The sequence below is a fragment of the Apium graveolens genome, chromosome 6 (genome assembly GCF_009905375.1).
Source record: "Apium graveolens cultivar Ventura chromosome 6, ASM990537v1, whole genome shotgun sequence".
Taxonomy (NCBI): domain Eukaryota; kingdom Viridiplantae; phylum Streptophyta; class Magnoliopsida; order Apiales; family Apiaceae; genus Apium; species Apium graveolens.
In genome coordinates this window covers 126845460-126862307 of record NC_133652.1, presented here as the reverse complement: position 1 = coordinate 126862307, position 16848 = coordinate 126845460, and the positions used below count along the sequence as shown (strand labels likewise).

Sequence of the window (16848 nt, the reverse complement as noted above, 5' to 3'; positions counted from 1 at the left end):
TTGTTGAAGTTGGAGTTGTTGTCTTGGTGTAAATTGTTGCTGAAAACCAGGAGGGTTAAATAGTTTATTTGCAAACTGCTGGAATGGTTGTTGCATCGCATTCTGATTGTTGCTCCAGCTGAAGTTAGGATGATTCCAGTTGTCAGGATAATAAGTGGCAGGAACTGGCTGTTGCGATCTCTGAAAGTTGCTCACAAGCTGAGCTGAGTCACTAGATATAGCGCATTGCTCTGTCGCATGCAGACCTGCACACAACTCACAAACACTGGTTATCTGCTTAACACCATAGTTAGCCAGAGAATCGATCTTCATAGACAACGCCTTTAGTTGAGTAATGATAGCCGTAGCTGTATCCACCTCAAGAACTCCTGCTACCTTGCCCTGTGGATATCTATGGGTTGGATACTGATATTCATTAGCAGCCATCAGTTCAATTAGATCATAAGCTTCCTCATAGCTCTTTGCACATAATGCTCCGCCTGATGCTGCATCAAGCATGGGTCTGGACTGTGCTCCCAACCCATTGTAAAAACAAGTGATGATCATCCAATCAGGAATTTCATGATGAGGACACTTCCTAAGCATCTCCTTGTAGCGCTCCCAAGCTTCACATAGTGATTCTCCCATTTGCTGCACAAATTGAGTAATAGTGTTCCTCATTGCAGCTGTCTTCGCCATAGGGAAGAATTTAGTAAGGAATTTCTGAGCAAGATCCTCCCAAGTAGTAATCGAACCAGCTGGTAGAGAGTATAACCAGCTCTTAGCCTTGTCCCTCAGAGAGAATGGGAACAGTCTCAGCTTCACAGCATCTTCAGGAACACCGTTGAACTTGAAGGTGTCGCAGATCTCAATGAAATCCCTAATGTGTGTATTGGGATCTTCCGTTGGAGAACCCCCAAACTGGATTGAATTCTGCACCCATTGAATTATGCCAGACTTGATCTCAAAGGTATTAGCTGTGATAGCTGGCCGGACAATGCTAGATCGAATGTCATTGATCTTGGGTTGAGAAAAATCCATCAAAGCTCTCGTTCGTGCTACTGGATCTCCCATTGTAATGAGTACCTGAAACACAAACAAGTAAACCATGAAAGTAAAAGAATCCGAGTCACTGAACTTTAACAACCACTGATGACAAGCACATAAACTAAAAATTAACACCGAGTCCCCGGCAGCGGCGCCAAAAACTTGTTAGGGCGAAAACACGCGCTAACATTCACGCAAGTATACGCGTTCGCAAGTAGTATAAGATATAAATCAGATTCGTTCCCACAGAGACTGGTTTAGGTTAAGTTCAATTTATGCACCTATGCAACAATGTATGGTTATCGCTCAATGCTAAGACAAATAACAAATTGGGTTTTTATTAAACTAAGAGATTATACTAAATAACATTAACTAAGAGAATTGAAGTTGAATTACTATATATGACAAACATGGGATCCTAACTTCATTAAATACTTCGTTCAATAGCCTTCTCGTTCTTAACCTTAGTATGTGATGGTGAGGACACTAATTAGATAACACGAAACTGATAAACGCCAACTTTCGTTGCACGAGTACCATTCTACCAGACATCCACAAAAGAGATAGAAGCTGAATAGGCACCAATTATATTGAGACCCTATATGTCTATAGAATTTGACAACATAACGGTTTAAGAACAAGTTATCTATCTTGATTACATAGGGCAAGTAAAACGGTTAGAGTTACCTACGAATCATGTATACACATACAAGAACCTATGCTAGCATGGCAAGTTCTAAACCTCTATATTCACTGTCGCTTCAATATAGATTAACACGCTATCTTATATGTTAGCTACGCACATAAGACGAATAAGCACAACCAATACTAGGATATCAATCAATCACCACACACCAAGATATCGAAACAATTAACTATTGAAATCCATAAGTAAATCCGCTAGAATCCCATGACAACGATTAGCCCATAATCGAACTCATCGTCACCGTGGGTTCCAATGAAAGCATGGTATAAAACAAGGTCTTAATAACTGAATAATAATCAAAGTACGAATAAACGAGATCTAGGTTCAACAAGAACGAAAACGAGCATCCAAAGTTACAACTAATTTAAAGAATCACAAGTTGAAAACAAGATCTTCTTTTTCGGAGTTGTTCTGTGCTTCTAGGTCTTCTCCTTGGTATCCCAATCTTCCCGGATGATGAAAACCCTATTTTTTAAGTATATATACGCCCCTAGTGGACCTGGACCCTTAAAATCGTCAAATTCCACTCAAAAAGGCTTTTTCAGCGAAATCAGCAACCAGCCGCGCCCTGAGCGGCCACTCAGCTCTCCTGAGCGGGCGCTCAGCTCTCCTGAGCGGGCGCTCAGCTTTGCTGAGCGGGCGCTCAGCTACTGACTGGAAAAATATTATGATGAATCTTGTTTTGACCATAACTTGAGTTCTACTCGTCAGAATTAGGCGATTCAACTGCCCACGCGAAGATATTGAGATTCTCTACAACTTGACAATGGCCTTGGCTTCTAATTCTGATCACTTTTCATCATATTTCCTTTAAAAGCTCTTTTATTCATTTAACTGATACCAAAAATGCAATAACACAAAAACACATCAAAATACCAACAACTTGAGTCCAAAATACCAATTTAAGCTTGTAATAAAGCGTTCCAAGTGGATATAAAATCCACTTATCACATTCATTTTGCAAACACTCGACGCATGTGACTGTGTTATCACTGTCAACAGACGTTGGGTACATGCTTGTTATCCGTCGGGTAGCCTTGTTGATCATCCGCTGGGTAGCTTTGTTGATCATCCGTCAGGTAGCCATTTATCAATTGACTCTATTTCATTTGTGCAGAATTACAAGACATCTTATATTAACATTTAATCAACCTATTCTGCACATCTACTAGCAGTCTCCATGACTCATTTGAAACTACTTAAGGGCAAGAAAATTTAGGTCATTTAATGATGATGGAACCTGTAAGGTTTACTGATGATGTTGATCAAGTTGAGATGATGTTGATCAAGCTGAGGTAGAAGAAATTTTAACAGTTTGGCCAATTTGGGTGGACACCACTGTTTGATCGCATTCTTGCTTTCCTAGTTGGTGCCTTGTATTCTATTGTAATACGCTTCTCTACCAACATAATGTTATATTTTGTGTAGGCATTAAGATTAGTTTGTTTATTTCTTGATTCATGGATTAACTTGTAAATTTGTGTAAGTATTTAGTTTGTTTGATGAATGCAATATGTCCATTATTTACTCTCTTTAAAGAAATACAACATCATTTTGTAGCTGTTGTATACTTTAAAGAGAGTAAAATTGGACATGTATGCTCTTATCGCCAAACTTAGAATTTAAAAGTTGAAACCATGATGAATATAAGTTAATTGTGATTTTGGTTGATTGTAAACTTGTCAATTTGTGATGGTATTTGGTTGTATTATCCGATTTAATTTGACTTGTCCATTTGAGGAAGTATTTTTTGATTGCTAGTCTATTGGTCGGATGATTTATGGTTTGTAAATTTCATGGTTGGATGGTTTTGGATTGGTTTTCTGGGGCATTGATATGTACAAGTAATTTTTTTTTATTGCCATTACTCAACAGACAACGGTTACTCTCACAATCTGTAAAACAGTCTTCTAAATAAGGTGTTCAGACAACGGTTCTATAGACTCGTTGTTTGAACCACATTCACCAAACAATACTAATAACCATTGTCTATATGAGCTTTCCATTTAATACCATTTAATAATGGTATGCAAAAACCATTGTTTGATGACTAACCAGACAACTATTATAATAAACACTTGTTTGAATTACACAACATAAAGGCCAAAACTTTTGTCTCTTACTACAAAAACTTAGTTTATTAACAACGGTTTTGAAGTGTTGTGGGTAAAGACATTTTACAACAGTGCAATTTAAAACGGTTGTCTGACTTGGTAATAGAACATCAAAAAGATAACACTTTCAGAAAACAACTACAATTGTTGTTATAGAACCCATCAGACAACAGTTTTTCATGTCAAAGAAATCCACCATTGTCTGTCAATTTCGGACAACGGTTTTTTTTTCACCGTTGTTTAAGAGGTGTTGTCTGTTTGCAAAATCCTTGTAGTGCCGTGACTCATAAGCTACTACATAAACTATACAAAGTTGTTTGCAGAAATGTGCTACATGACTTATTGTTACATAGGCTACTCACCCGATGAATATCAATTAGTCATCTGTCGGGACTATATTGAATCATCCGTCGGGACTATAATTGATCATATGTCGGGTACTACAAAATTCACTAAGTTAAATCTACTAAAGTGTTTTGTTTAGTTTATCATCAAATACACAACATATTCCTTACAAGACCGTTGAGTAATGAAATTTGTGCAAAGTTTACAATTTTTTTCTTTTCAGGATTTGATTATATTATTTTGGTTATGATATATATTTTAGGTATATGTGATCTTTGAGTTAAAGATATGTCGATACTAATTTTAATTTGTGTAAGCCCGATATTTGTGAGTGTAACTTAATTGAAATTTATTGTATTTGGAATCGACAGTGTCCCCATTCAAATTTGGTGATCTCGTATTTAAGTTTCGGTACAAGTCTGTTATATTCATGGCATCACGTGTAGTTAACAATATAGTAATGTCAAATGAGATATATGTATTTTAGAATATGTTATATTGTTGCTCGTGTTAATATAGGTCAGATATGTATTGTTTTATAGTATAAAAAGTAATATAACGTTATTTTAACCGTTATCAACTTTTATTCTTGAATGATTTCAACCTTTTTTTCATATTCCAATTCAATAATAATATTTATTTAACTTCATAAATAATCTAATAATTATGTTTGAAGTAATATAAAATATTTCAAAATTTAGTTGACACTCACATCTTAATTATTATATGTATGATTAAAAATACAAGTAATAGTCAGTGTTATAAAAGTATATCGGTAATGAGTATATTTGAGTTCGATTCCCATTAACAACATTTTTTATAATTTTAGTAAACAAATGGACAAATCCATCATTTTACAAAAATAAAATGACTCACAAATTTTATAGTCAGGTTGGGTTATTATATATAAAACAAATTTATAAGATATATAAGTTTAATTATTATATATATGTATATATATATATACACAAAGAATTGCAATAGATGTTTAGCGGCAAGAAATAGGAAGTATAAAAATAAGAAAAAACGTTAATTGAAATAATATATTGTAAAACAAAGAGATGGAGTAACACGACACTAAAAATAGAAATGCGGTTAAGATCTCATCAATCAAAAATGAAAAAATCAGATGAAGACGGGGATATAGATGTAGATGTAGACAAGACAGAGTGATGACCAAAAGAAAGATAAAAAAGAAGAAGAAAAAGCAGAGATCAGAGAAATTGATAGTTGATACATAGAGCGTACCTGAAGAGAGAATTTTCTCGAATATATGTTTATTTTGAAGGGGGGAAAAAGCAAAACAAAATGTGGCTAGATACTTTTTTCTCTTTTAAAATGGACAACTCTATTTTAAAGAACAAAGATGCAAGGCCATAACATGTGATGGAGCTGTTTTTGCGGCTTGTGAACTGAAAAAAGGAAGCGAAGCCTTATCGAAAGCTTTATGTAGTGTACTGTGTACCTATCCCTTCAAAGTTGTCAAACACTTTGCTTTCTGCGATAATTGCTAACAATTTGGTTAAACTTTCCACTTGTCATTAACTACAAAAACATGTAAGAATTTAACGTACGCATTGTTATATTGAGAATTTAATCCCCTTTCAATTTTTTTATAAAATAAAATATAAAATTTACAATCTATTTATTCATGATTACATTTTTGAACAAAATTCCATAATTTTCATAAAAAAATGTTAAACCCCACTCATCAGTCTTTATAATGATCTAGTCATAAATTTCACTTCTCATCTAGTGAAAACTGCATCCCCAAATCTTTGTTAAAAGCAATTTTCTTCGTCATCATGGGAATGGGAATTCGAATGAAAATAAAAGATATAATAATAAAAAAAGATGAATTTAACATTTTTTAGCGCATAATTTTGCTTTTCATATTCATAATAAATTATGAAAATGCTGGAATAAGGTACTTGAGTTTTCGTGTACCTTTTGCAACACAAAAGAAAATGTGCCTATAGTGGGAGCATAAATATTAGTAATAAATAATAAAATAATAATAAATTCTATAAGTAAACTTGTAATCACTATCTTCAAAAAAAATGGATAAAATTATTAATCCATTAAAACTATTGTTATTGTTGACCTTGTTTATAATTTAAATAATTTATTAGTCTATTGTAATATTAAAAAAAATTAAGAATACAAATAAGTAATAAATTAAAATGTATTTTGAAGTTACAATTTTTAAAAATATAAATTATACATGTAAATTATTATGCTTACCTTTTAATAAACAATGAAAAATGACTTATATTATTGTAAAACACATAAGCAATAATAACCTATTAATGGATACTCCTAACAGTTATAAAGGATGTAGTTTAGAATATATTATTAGATTATAATGATATAACACTATATATTTAGCAAATGAAATTAGGGCTTCTATGTTAAGTAGCACAGTACCTATATATAAGATTTGGACTTTATGTTAAGTAACACAATATTTATATGCTCTCTGGCAAGATAATACACAATAATTATTTAAATATAATTTTGATATTTTTTTCCTTCTAACTTTTTCAACGGCACACCGGGAACCTCAAATATGCTAGGCCCCGTACTGGAATTTTATATTAATATTGTAATAATAAAAATCGTAGAATGAAATAAAAATTCAAATATTATATTTAGTTTATTTTTCTCACATGCAGAGAATGAAATTTCTATTTCACATCTATAGATTATTATTTCAAATACTATCATTTTTGTTTAAGTTTTCCATTATTGCTGCCCATGAACCAAGCATCCCTGTAAATTATATTTGGTAAAGGTTGATCAGCAGATCTACAGGTTCATAAGTTGGATTTCAAAATTTATAGAAATAAATATTATTTATTGGTATGTAAAGCATATAATTATTAAATATTTAAAATTTAAAATAATCATTTTAAATCATTTATTTATTATTTATAATAATTTTTCCCGACTGAACAAAGGTGAAAAGAAAGGAACGTAAGTGTAATCTCCCCGCTGATGTATTTCTTTTTAAGAGTCTTTTTTTTTTCTTTTTCTAGGAGCCATACGTTGTGTCACGTTACCCAACTAGTAGCACTTCCTTGGATCCACCCAACAAAAAAAGAGAGCATAGTTCGATCTATTATAACATGCATGTACTTGGTTTTATTGTTCTTGAAATAACAAGTATGGTGTGAAAGATCCTCACTGTTTCTCATTTCTCATCATAACCCCTAGATTTAGCAAAATTCGTACAAATTTTAATAACCTAATCCAAATAGATATAATCGAATTTAATATCATGTCCAAATTACATAATTTTTTATTGGTTCGGTAATTGATTTCATTCAATTAGAATATTATTTCAAGCTAAAATTTAATCAAAAATAAATTGAAATACTAAATTATGATAATTTAAACATGAATAACAAATTGTCTTCGTCAATATAACAGGAAATATGGGATACGATGTAAATCACAATTGAAAAAATTGGTCAATTAAATTTTAGTTTAGTTATTATAATCTTAATAGTCAGAATTCATAACTTTATATAAATTAACCCAATTTTTATTCATTAAAATTAACTATCCATAAGCAAAATTCATATTTAAAATCAATTATGTCAAAATAACAATATTATATATTTTTTAAAGTTTCACAATAATTAAAAAATAAATAAATAATGATCCAAAAAATCTGAAACAAAGTCATCGATTTTAATTTAATTTAGACGTGCATCTAATTATATCCGATCTAAACCAAACTATATCTAATAAATCATAACCCAAAATTGATCCGAAATCAATCCCAACTAAAACCAATCTGTTAACCTAAGTTGATATGGGGCTAGCTAGTGACGACGAAGCACATATAAGGAATAATATCTTCAAAATTGTTGAGATTAATATATTATATAAAATGTATCTAGGGGTAATGATTTTAATATATGATATACAAGTGAGTTGAGTTAAGTGATGCATTATGAAATTATTTTGTACTGTGAGGAGCTTTATTGACAGTTTGTATTGCGTTGAAAGAATATGCTAATTTGCTATCAGCCTCTGGGCAATTGAATATTGAAATTATAGGGTTATAGAATTTATACCGTCTGACTCTTCCTCAAATTTCAATCAAAAGCACTTTGGAGTAGCTTGTATCTGAGAGTTGTTCACTTTATAAGATAATATTCATTTATGCATCAACTGTGGCTCTGACATTGGTTTTTTATTCTCTACTATTATTCACGGCCAATAACAAGAACATAATTGTTTTGAACATGTTTCATAGTCATGTCTGTAGTTGTCAGTCAGTCTCCTGCGTACATGTAAGATGCTCTCTAGTGTTTGAACTTTGAAGAGATGAAGGCGATAATACGAATTAAATTTAACATTGCCGCCCAACAAACCCAATATTAAAAAGTTAAATTTAATTCTAACGGTTCTTAGTTGTAGACATTTTTTTCCTCCATTCCCAAATTACTAATGTAAATTTATAGATTATCCAAATTTTGAATTTTTCTTATTGCAACTCTTTCGTTGATTTTCAAGTAATGTCGTTGGTTTTTTGATGACATAATATCTTACAAAAAAATTAAAAAAAAATAACTGTAATTAGCTCTCAAGAACATTCTTGAAATTTCAGGGAAACGAAAATAATTTTGAAGGTCATTTTAGTGTCTAAAATCAAAACTTGAGTAACCAAATTGCTCATTTTTCAATTTTCTATCTGTTATACCATCAAAATCAATTTGGATAATTTTTAAATTTTGACTTGAATACTGATTTTCATTCGAATAGCCTTCAATGATTTAAATGATGTAGATAGATGGATCGTATGATTTTGAACATTTTCATATAATTTTCGTAATTTTTAGTGCTCGAGTTAGCCTCGTCGAAAAATTATGTTGTCGGTGTTCTTCGTTTTTTCGATGTAGTTCGATGTTATTTAGGAGTACAAATTAGTCAAATAGACTCGTATGATGTTATTTATCACTATATATCGTGTTAATTAAACTTTTGGGTCGATTTTGGTGTATCAGAAAATTCGAGCTTACCAAATTTTGGTGTTGGCCGGACTTTGGAGATTCGCGGACCGGAACATAAATCTCCACCAAATAAGGACAAAGAACTTTCAAAAGGACCGAATGGGAAACACGGGGTGAGCCAGATTTGGATTTATCGAAGCTATTCAACCAAGACTTTCAGACGGCCAGTGTTTGGATCGAACATTACACCATATTTGTCATGTAGTAACACAAAAAAAGGTGTTAAAATGACCAAAAAATGTTACCTAAAGCAAAATATTTGGCTATGATTACACTTTTTGAAAATAAGGGGGTGTTCAATTTGCCCATACTATAATAGGGTTCTATGATTACACTTTTTAAAATTTTGGTAACATCTCTCAATGTGTTACAGTAGAGTACCTATAGTTATATTTTCTATAGTTATATTTTCTATAGTTATATTTTCTATTTATATGATAATAAGTTGAAGACGTAACCACAGTTCTGTTGCAACGCACCTAACCCTTTAGTAACACCTAAACATATGTTGGAATAGACTTTTTTGCAATACCATATTAGCTATTGTAGCACAAGATTGTAAAACGGTTAAATTCTTTTGGTAACATTTTTATAGCCTACTGTAACACTACCTTTTTTAAACATTCGTGTAATCTACTGTTACACTCTCTTATGTTTTTAATAAGAACATAACAAAATGTAATATTGGTTACAGTTTCGGAATTTGAAAATGAAATAAAACCTAAATCTACTTCCAATGATATGACTTGATCAATACATAATATTAAGGATTAAATACATAGTCAACTTGGGAATTTAACCAAAATGCAAATTCATCCTAACATTACAAACACTACTAGAAAAATGCCCTTAGACATCGGTTATAAACCGATGTCTTTTTTCTTTCAAAACCGATGTCTTCGCATGTGTAGAGAAAGGGGGTCTTTAACATCAATTTTTATCCGATGTTAAAGATGTACACAGACATCGGTTTTTTGAGCAAACTGATGTATAATTAGCCCTTTTTTGAATAAAATGTTTAAACTAGATTGTCAAAAATGATATTTATGACGTTAAATACCATTTCAAACATATAACAGGGAAGTACTTTTAACTAATAGACATCAGATTTTTAAACAAATCGATGCCTTAGTCCTTATTTTACATCGGTTTATTTCCTAAACTGATGTTAGACATGTATTATAACATCAGTTTTAGTTTAAGAAGCGATGTAACACTTCTACTTTAACATCGGTCTTATTTTGTTTTACTTTTATGTACTTGCATAAATCGATGTGTTTTAACATTGTAGACATCGTTTTCTTTCCAATAATTTGATTTAATTTGTTGGTTTAGACATCGTTTTTAGTTTGAGCAGGTGATGTGTTTTTAGTTGATTCACATCAGTTTTATAAAAAGAACCGATGTTTGAGTTTTATTTTTAAAAAATAAGCCTGTGCATTTATGCATAAACCCAGAAAAAGCAAAAATAATATCAAATGAACATCCAACAAACACAACCAAATTATATACTAAATCAACATGTCTACAACCAAAATCCAACCGCATTATCCGACAACCAACATTTAACCATTCTGACGTCCAACAAACAACCAACATCCATATCTACAACCAAAAACCAATCCACCCATCCATATTCATCTCCATATTCCAGCTAAAATTCATACAACTTAATATTTACGTCTAAAATTTACCAATATAAGAGACCACTAAAGTTTGCAAAAGCATAGGGTTCCCTTACTAGTTTGCAAAAATCAAGTCATTAAAAACTTCATATCAACTCCTGGATATATTCTGCTTCGCACCTCGTCAAGCTTGTCCGTCGTATAAGACAAACGGGTCTTGGTCGCCCACTAATTTTTAATAAACGTGACAAGAAATTAGCACATGAATTATGTAGAACTATTTATTTTAACAGTTAACACGTAAATTAGATATACCTTGGTTCTAAATGTCATTTCTCTGTCGGAAATTATTTCTTTCATATAGCGCAGGACGACGTAGCCGCATATATGACCACCAGGCTGTTTGGGCGATCCCTTTACAAAACAACAAAATCAAAGTCAGAAGCAAAGAAAGGGGGACTTCGCCAATGTGGAGAAACACTGACTAAATACAAAACTTACAATAAGATTCTTTATTTTTGCAGGTTTATTTCCCCTTCCAGTTTCGGCATTAAAAGTTTTTATTGCGCTACGTGATAGAATGACACAATCTCAAAAAAAATACCTAAAAATAATCTACAAGCATATATATCAAAACCGAAACATGTTCACGTAGATTACCTTGACAGTGTTTTTTCCAACTTAGGAAAATGATGCGGATGAGATAAAGGATTGCAGATATAGATGTCACCCTCCCATATTATGACTAAAATCCAATGTTGACTATTTTTTAAAACAAATATAATAAAGTTAGAATGTGTGGAAAAAAATTACCTAAAAATTAATTGTAACAAAGTAAAAATTTACTTCTCGTTATATGGCAGGAAGAATACACTATCAACATTCCCCTCTTTCAACCGATTGACAATGTAAGATTCAAAACCTTTGTTGAGAGAAAATGTAACACCAGGATCGCAGAAGGCAAACAGATCTAAATCATCGTTCTCAGTGACCACGGTTTGCAAGTAGCTAAAAAAAATGGGCTCATTAGCGTATGTAATTGTGCAGAATAAAAAGAATAAAAATAAAACTATGCTTACGCCATATATGCCGCTATTGTAGATTGTCAGATCATGTCATACTCTAACAAGGCAATTATATTTTTATGCAAAATAAATATTTTTTTCTCTACTCCAAAGACCTCTGCATTGCACGGAATCGGCAAAGAGGCCCCAGTAGCTTTCATGAAAGTTTTCGCATGTTTGTATAACAAACTGAAGCAACTCGGTACGTTCTTATGTGTCTTTGCGCTGTCAAATTCTTCTTGCAGGCATATCAACTCACTTTTTGCTTTTGACAAAGGTATTTCCTTAATCTTTTTCTGAAATTAATTAATAAATCATTTATTAAATATAGAAACCCCTTTTTTGAACATAATGTGAAAAATTATTGGCGTCAATATACCTTTTTAATTACAGTCGGGAAGATTACCATGTCCTGAGGCCATGCTAAATGTGAGCCAACAGCTTGGCGGACTGTCTCAAGGAATATTTCTTTGGAGGTTTCCTGAGCTTTTTCTTTTGTCCAACAAATGGCATGACATAGTCGGAAGTCAACATAGTTTTGAATTGCCTCCACTTCACTTCTGCCGACTTTAGCACCAAAGCCTCACATTCGGGAGGAATTTTGAATGTACTCTGAAAATAATTAAAAACAGATTTAACAACAATTAAAAGCCTAAGAACATGTACAATTAAAAGCCTAAGAACATGTACAATTTTTACCTCAACATCAGATCATAAGTTGGCTTTTAATTCCCGATCCACCTTAGGCCAGCTTGCAATATCGATTGGAATCATAGTTCTAGCTAGCATCCCAATGTAGGACTGAAATTTGTGTCTAGTATCTCCTTCAGGCTCTCCATACATATTGCATCTGACTTTAATTTTCTTTCCCTGAGCTTTCTTGATCACGACTTTGTACATTCTTGAAATACCTCGCGCAGATCCATACCTCTATTTTGGAGTTTCAGTATTGGTTGCTGGTTGAGTTTCTGTTTCATTTGGTGTTCCTTTTGGTCCTTCAGACTGACCATTGGCAGCTGTTTCTAGATTCCCTACTTCTCTTCGGCTTTTTCTGCTTCTTAGCTGCTGGTACAGAGTCAGCTGCTTCAGTTGTTGCTTCTTTTGGTTCAGACTGATCAGATTGTTCTGATGCTTTGATCAGTAGAGGCAACTCATTGGCTTCCTCGGCTATTTTATATTTACTACTTTTCTTGGACTTTTTCTGCTTCTTAGCTGATATTTCAATCCTTCAATCTATAAAGTGTAACAAAATATTAGATATGCAGATATATATATATATATATATAAATAATTAAATATGCAGATATACATCCAGACAGAACATGAATAATTAAATATGCAGATATAGAACATGAATATTTAAATATGCAGATAATTAAATATTAAATATGCAGATAATTAAATATGTAGATAGAACATGAATAATTAAATAATCAACTGATATAAATATGTGCATTAAGCGAAACGTTTAAAGTAGAAGTGCATTCATATAAAATGGTAACATAGTACATTAAGCGAAACCTATTAACTCTAGAAAGAGAATACACACAACATAGTACATAGTTTTACAATATATAAATATATTGTTCAGTTTTTAACCCAAATTCCCTCAACATTTTCTCTAACCATATGCTCCATATCATCAGCAACATCACATGCCGGGATATTAGAGCAAAATGGTTGATGCTCCATTGTCGTGTCTCCTAGGTCATCTTCATTGTAGATATCGTGATAGTCTCGAGTCGTGGATTTTAATACAATGGACCAGGTAGCATCAACCGGATCTTCGACATAAAACACTTGCTTCACTTGATCAACGGAAACATATTTATCCTTCTTCTGGACCTGTCGACTAAAGTCCACAAGCGTGAAGCCAAGATCATCCACTTTGATACCTCTGTCATTCGATGCCCATTTACACAAGAATAAAGGGGCTTTGAAATCGTGGTAGTCCAACTCCCATATTTCTAGAATGATGCCATAGAACGTCATATCACTCTCGATCGGATTTAAATCCCTAGCACTACAAACTTGAACCGTCTTAGCAACTAAATAAACACCGCTGTTCTGAACAACCCTTGATTTATCACGATCTTTTGTGAAGTACCGAACTCCGTCAACTAGATATCCTTCGTAAGTCAAAACAGAATAAGATGGTTTGGCAGCCAACCATCTTATCGTTTCTGAAACAGCGGCGCGGTTTTCCTCAAGTTCACTCCTAACCTGCACACATTGTCATTAACTACATATAAGCCACTTATTAATTATATTAAATAAAACTCACAATAAAAATCAGAATAAGAGAAACCAACTTTTCTTTCGAACCAATCAGCAAACAGCCGATTATGTTCTCCCATGAGCCAATGAACACTCTTTTTCTTTCCTCGATGAATTTCTTGAAGATACTCCTTATGCTTTCTGATAAAAAAAACATCTATTATATTCACTCACAAGAATACTTACCCTAAAGATGTGGTTTTACAAGAACGAAAATTGAGCTTACATTATATAAGGAAATACTTCAGAATTGTTTAACATGACAGTTAAATGTGCCTCATCTTGCTCTTTCTCTTCGACTTCCTTCATCTTCACAACAATAATGGACCAGAAAGCCTGACTTAGTCTTTGGGAACACCAGCTGTTTTGTAACTCTCTTTAAGAAACTCGGTGCAGAATTCTACCGATTCCTCACCAAGATAACTTTCGGCGATACAACCTTCCGGATGATAACATTTTCTAACATAACTCTTCATCACTTTATTAAACCATTCAAATGCATACATCCACCTATAGCACACTGGTCCACACAAACGTAATTCCCAAACCAAGTGGACTATGAGATGTATCATAACATCAAAAAATGAGGCATGAAATTTTTTTTCAAGCTCACACAAGGTCAATATCACATCTGACTGCAGTTTATCTAGTTTTGAAACATCGACTACTTTGCTGCACAAGGAGTTGAAAAAGAAACACAATCGTATTATTGTGACCCTAACATATTTCGGAAGAACGGATCGAATTGCAACAGGGAGCAACTGTTGGAGGAGGATATGGCAGTCATGGGACTTCAGCCCATAAATCTTTAAATCAGCCATGGACATGCAGCTTTAAATGTTCGATGCATGTCCATACGGAAGTTTCATATTCAAGAATGACGACAACATTGTTCTTTTTTCAGCCTTTGATAAAGTAAAACCAGAAGGAGGCAAGTAGGTTTTCTTTTCTCCTACTTATGGAGCTAAATCAGCCCTAACACCCATGTCAAGCATATCACGACGAGATGCCTCGCTATCTTTTGACTTGTGCCGCATATTTAACAGTGTCCCCATTAGATTATCACACACATTCTTCTCGATGTGCATAACATCGAGACAGTAACGAACGTGGTGAAACTTCCAATATTCTAACTCGAAAAAAATAGACTTTTTCTTCCACGGACAATCAACCTTTTTGGACTTCTTTACTTTCTTGCCATAAGAAAATTTAATCCGTTCCTGTTGTGCTAACACTTCTTCACCAGAAAGGGGTGGACGTGGTCGCCGAAGCTCTTTCGCCGTTAAAAGCCAACTTTTGTCTCCTATATGGGTGATGGTCAGCCAAATAATGATGATGGCCTTGATAACACATTTTTTTACTATGACTTAAATATTTGGCAACAGTGTCGTCACCACATATGGGACAACTCTTGTAACCCTTATTAACACAACTGAACTAATTTGCATATCCAGGAAAGTCATTTATGGTCCACATCAAAACCGCTTTTAAGGTAAAATAGGATTTATTATATGCGTCATAGACATTTGGTTAACCTTCTACCCAAAGCTTCTTCAAATCATCGATCAACGGCTCTAAGTATACGTCAATATCATTTCACGTCTCGTGCGGACCAGGAATTAATATTAATAACATTATAAACATCCTCTTCATGCATAACCATGGAGGAAGATTATAAGCTACCAATACTACCGGCCAGCAGCTATACCTATTGCTTAGGCCATTATTAAATGGGTTTATACCATCTGCTCCTAAAGCTAATCGAAGGTTTCTTGGATTATTAGCAAACGAAGGCCATCGATAATCAATATTCCTCCATGAAGGATAGTCGGTCGGATGCCGCATCTGACCATCATTTGACTGTTGTTTTGAATGCCAAATCAACTGTTCAGTGGTATCAGGAGATTTAAACATTTTTTTAAACCTAGGAATGATAGGAAAATACCACATACCCTTGGCTGGACTATTTACCCCAAATTTACCATCTTTCGCAACCTTCCAGCGAGATAAATGACATTTAGGCTCAGATGCATTAAGATTTATACCCCTGTAGAGTATACAATTATTTGGACATGCATGAAATTTAATGTACTCGAGGCCCAAGTCAGATAAGGTTTTCTTTGCCTCATACGCATTAACCGGTAACATATGATCTTGAGGAAGAAAAGAACCAACATAAGTGAGAAGATCAGTGAAGGCGCTATCGCTAATACCAAACCTAGATTTCCAATTATGTAGCTTTAATATTGACTTTAACTTCGTACATTCACTGCCCTTATACAAAGGTTGTTCTGCATCAACTACAAACCTATTGAAGTCATACGAATCATGATCGTCCGAATTATAAGCAGCTTCACAAACATCAACAGTTTCGGATTGAGCATTTTGCTCCTTAGGTAGAAATGTACTACCGGCATATGACCTAACACTCTTAGAACTAGTTTCTCCATGCCAAATCCAATCAGTATACCCCAAACTAAAACCTTTTTCATATAAATGACCCCGTATTACTTTTACGTTATATATCCTAAAATTACCGCAACGCCCACAAGGACAAGGGATGTTCTTAGGATCCTTTGAGTTCTCTTCTGCAAATATTAAGAAACTTTCAACACCTATCTCATATTCTAAAGAATCCATGTCTTTGAAACTCCATGACTTGTCCAT

General features: G+C 33.3%; 1 protein-coding gene and 1 non-coding gene across 2 annotated transcripts; one reads left to right on the top strand and one right to left on the bottom strand.

Moving 5' to 3' along the window:
- The first annotated feature begins 556 nt into the window (after window positions 1-556).
- Window positions 557-663, top strand: LOC141669074 (small nucleolar RNA R71). Its single transcript, XR_012553372.1, has one exon. It is a non-coding gene; the product is annotated as a small nucleolar RNA R71 (small nucleolar RNA).
- Window positions 664-15137: 14474 nt separating this feature from the next.
- Window positions 15138-16848, bottom strand: LOC141665433 (uncharacterized). Its single transcript, XM_074471418.1, has 2 exons — window positions 15924-16848; window positions 15138-15484 (listed from the first exon to the last, which is right to left on the bottom strand). The coding sequence occupies exons 1-2, from the start codon at window positions 16846-16848 to the stop codon at window positions 15138-15140; spliced, it is 1272 nt and encodes a 423-aa protein (XP_074327519.1).

Bases quoted from the DNA above. Each gene is read 5' to 3' on its own strand.
- LOC141665433 (XM_074471418.1), bottom strand. From the start codon at position 16,848: ATGGACAAGTCATGGAGTTTCAAAGACATGGATTCTTTAGAATATGAG. The intron at 15,485-15,923 runs GTATAAACCCAT...TCACCCATATAG, and splicing joins ATTAGCTTTAGGAGCAGATG to GAGACAAAAGTTGGCTTTTA.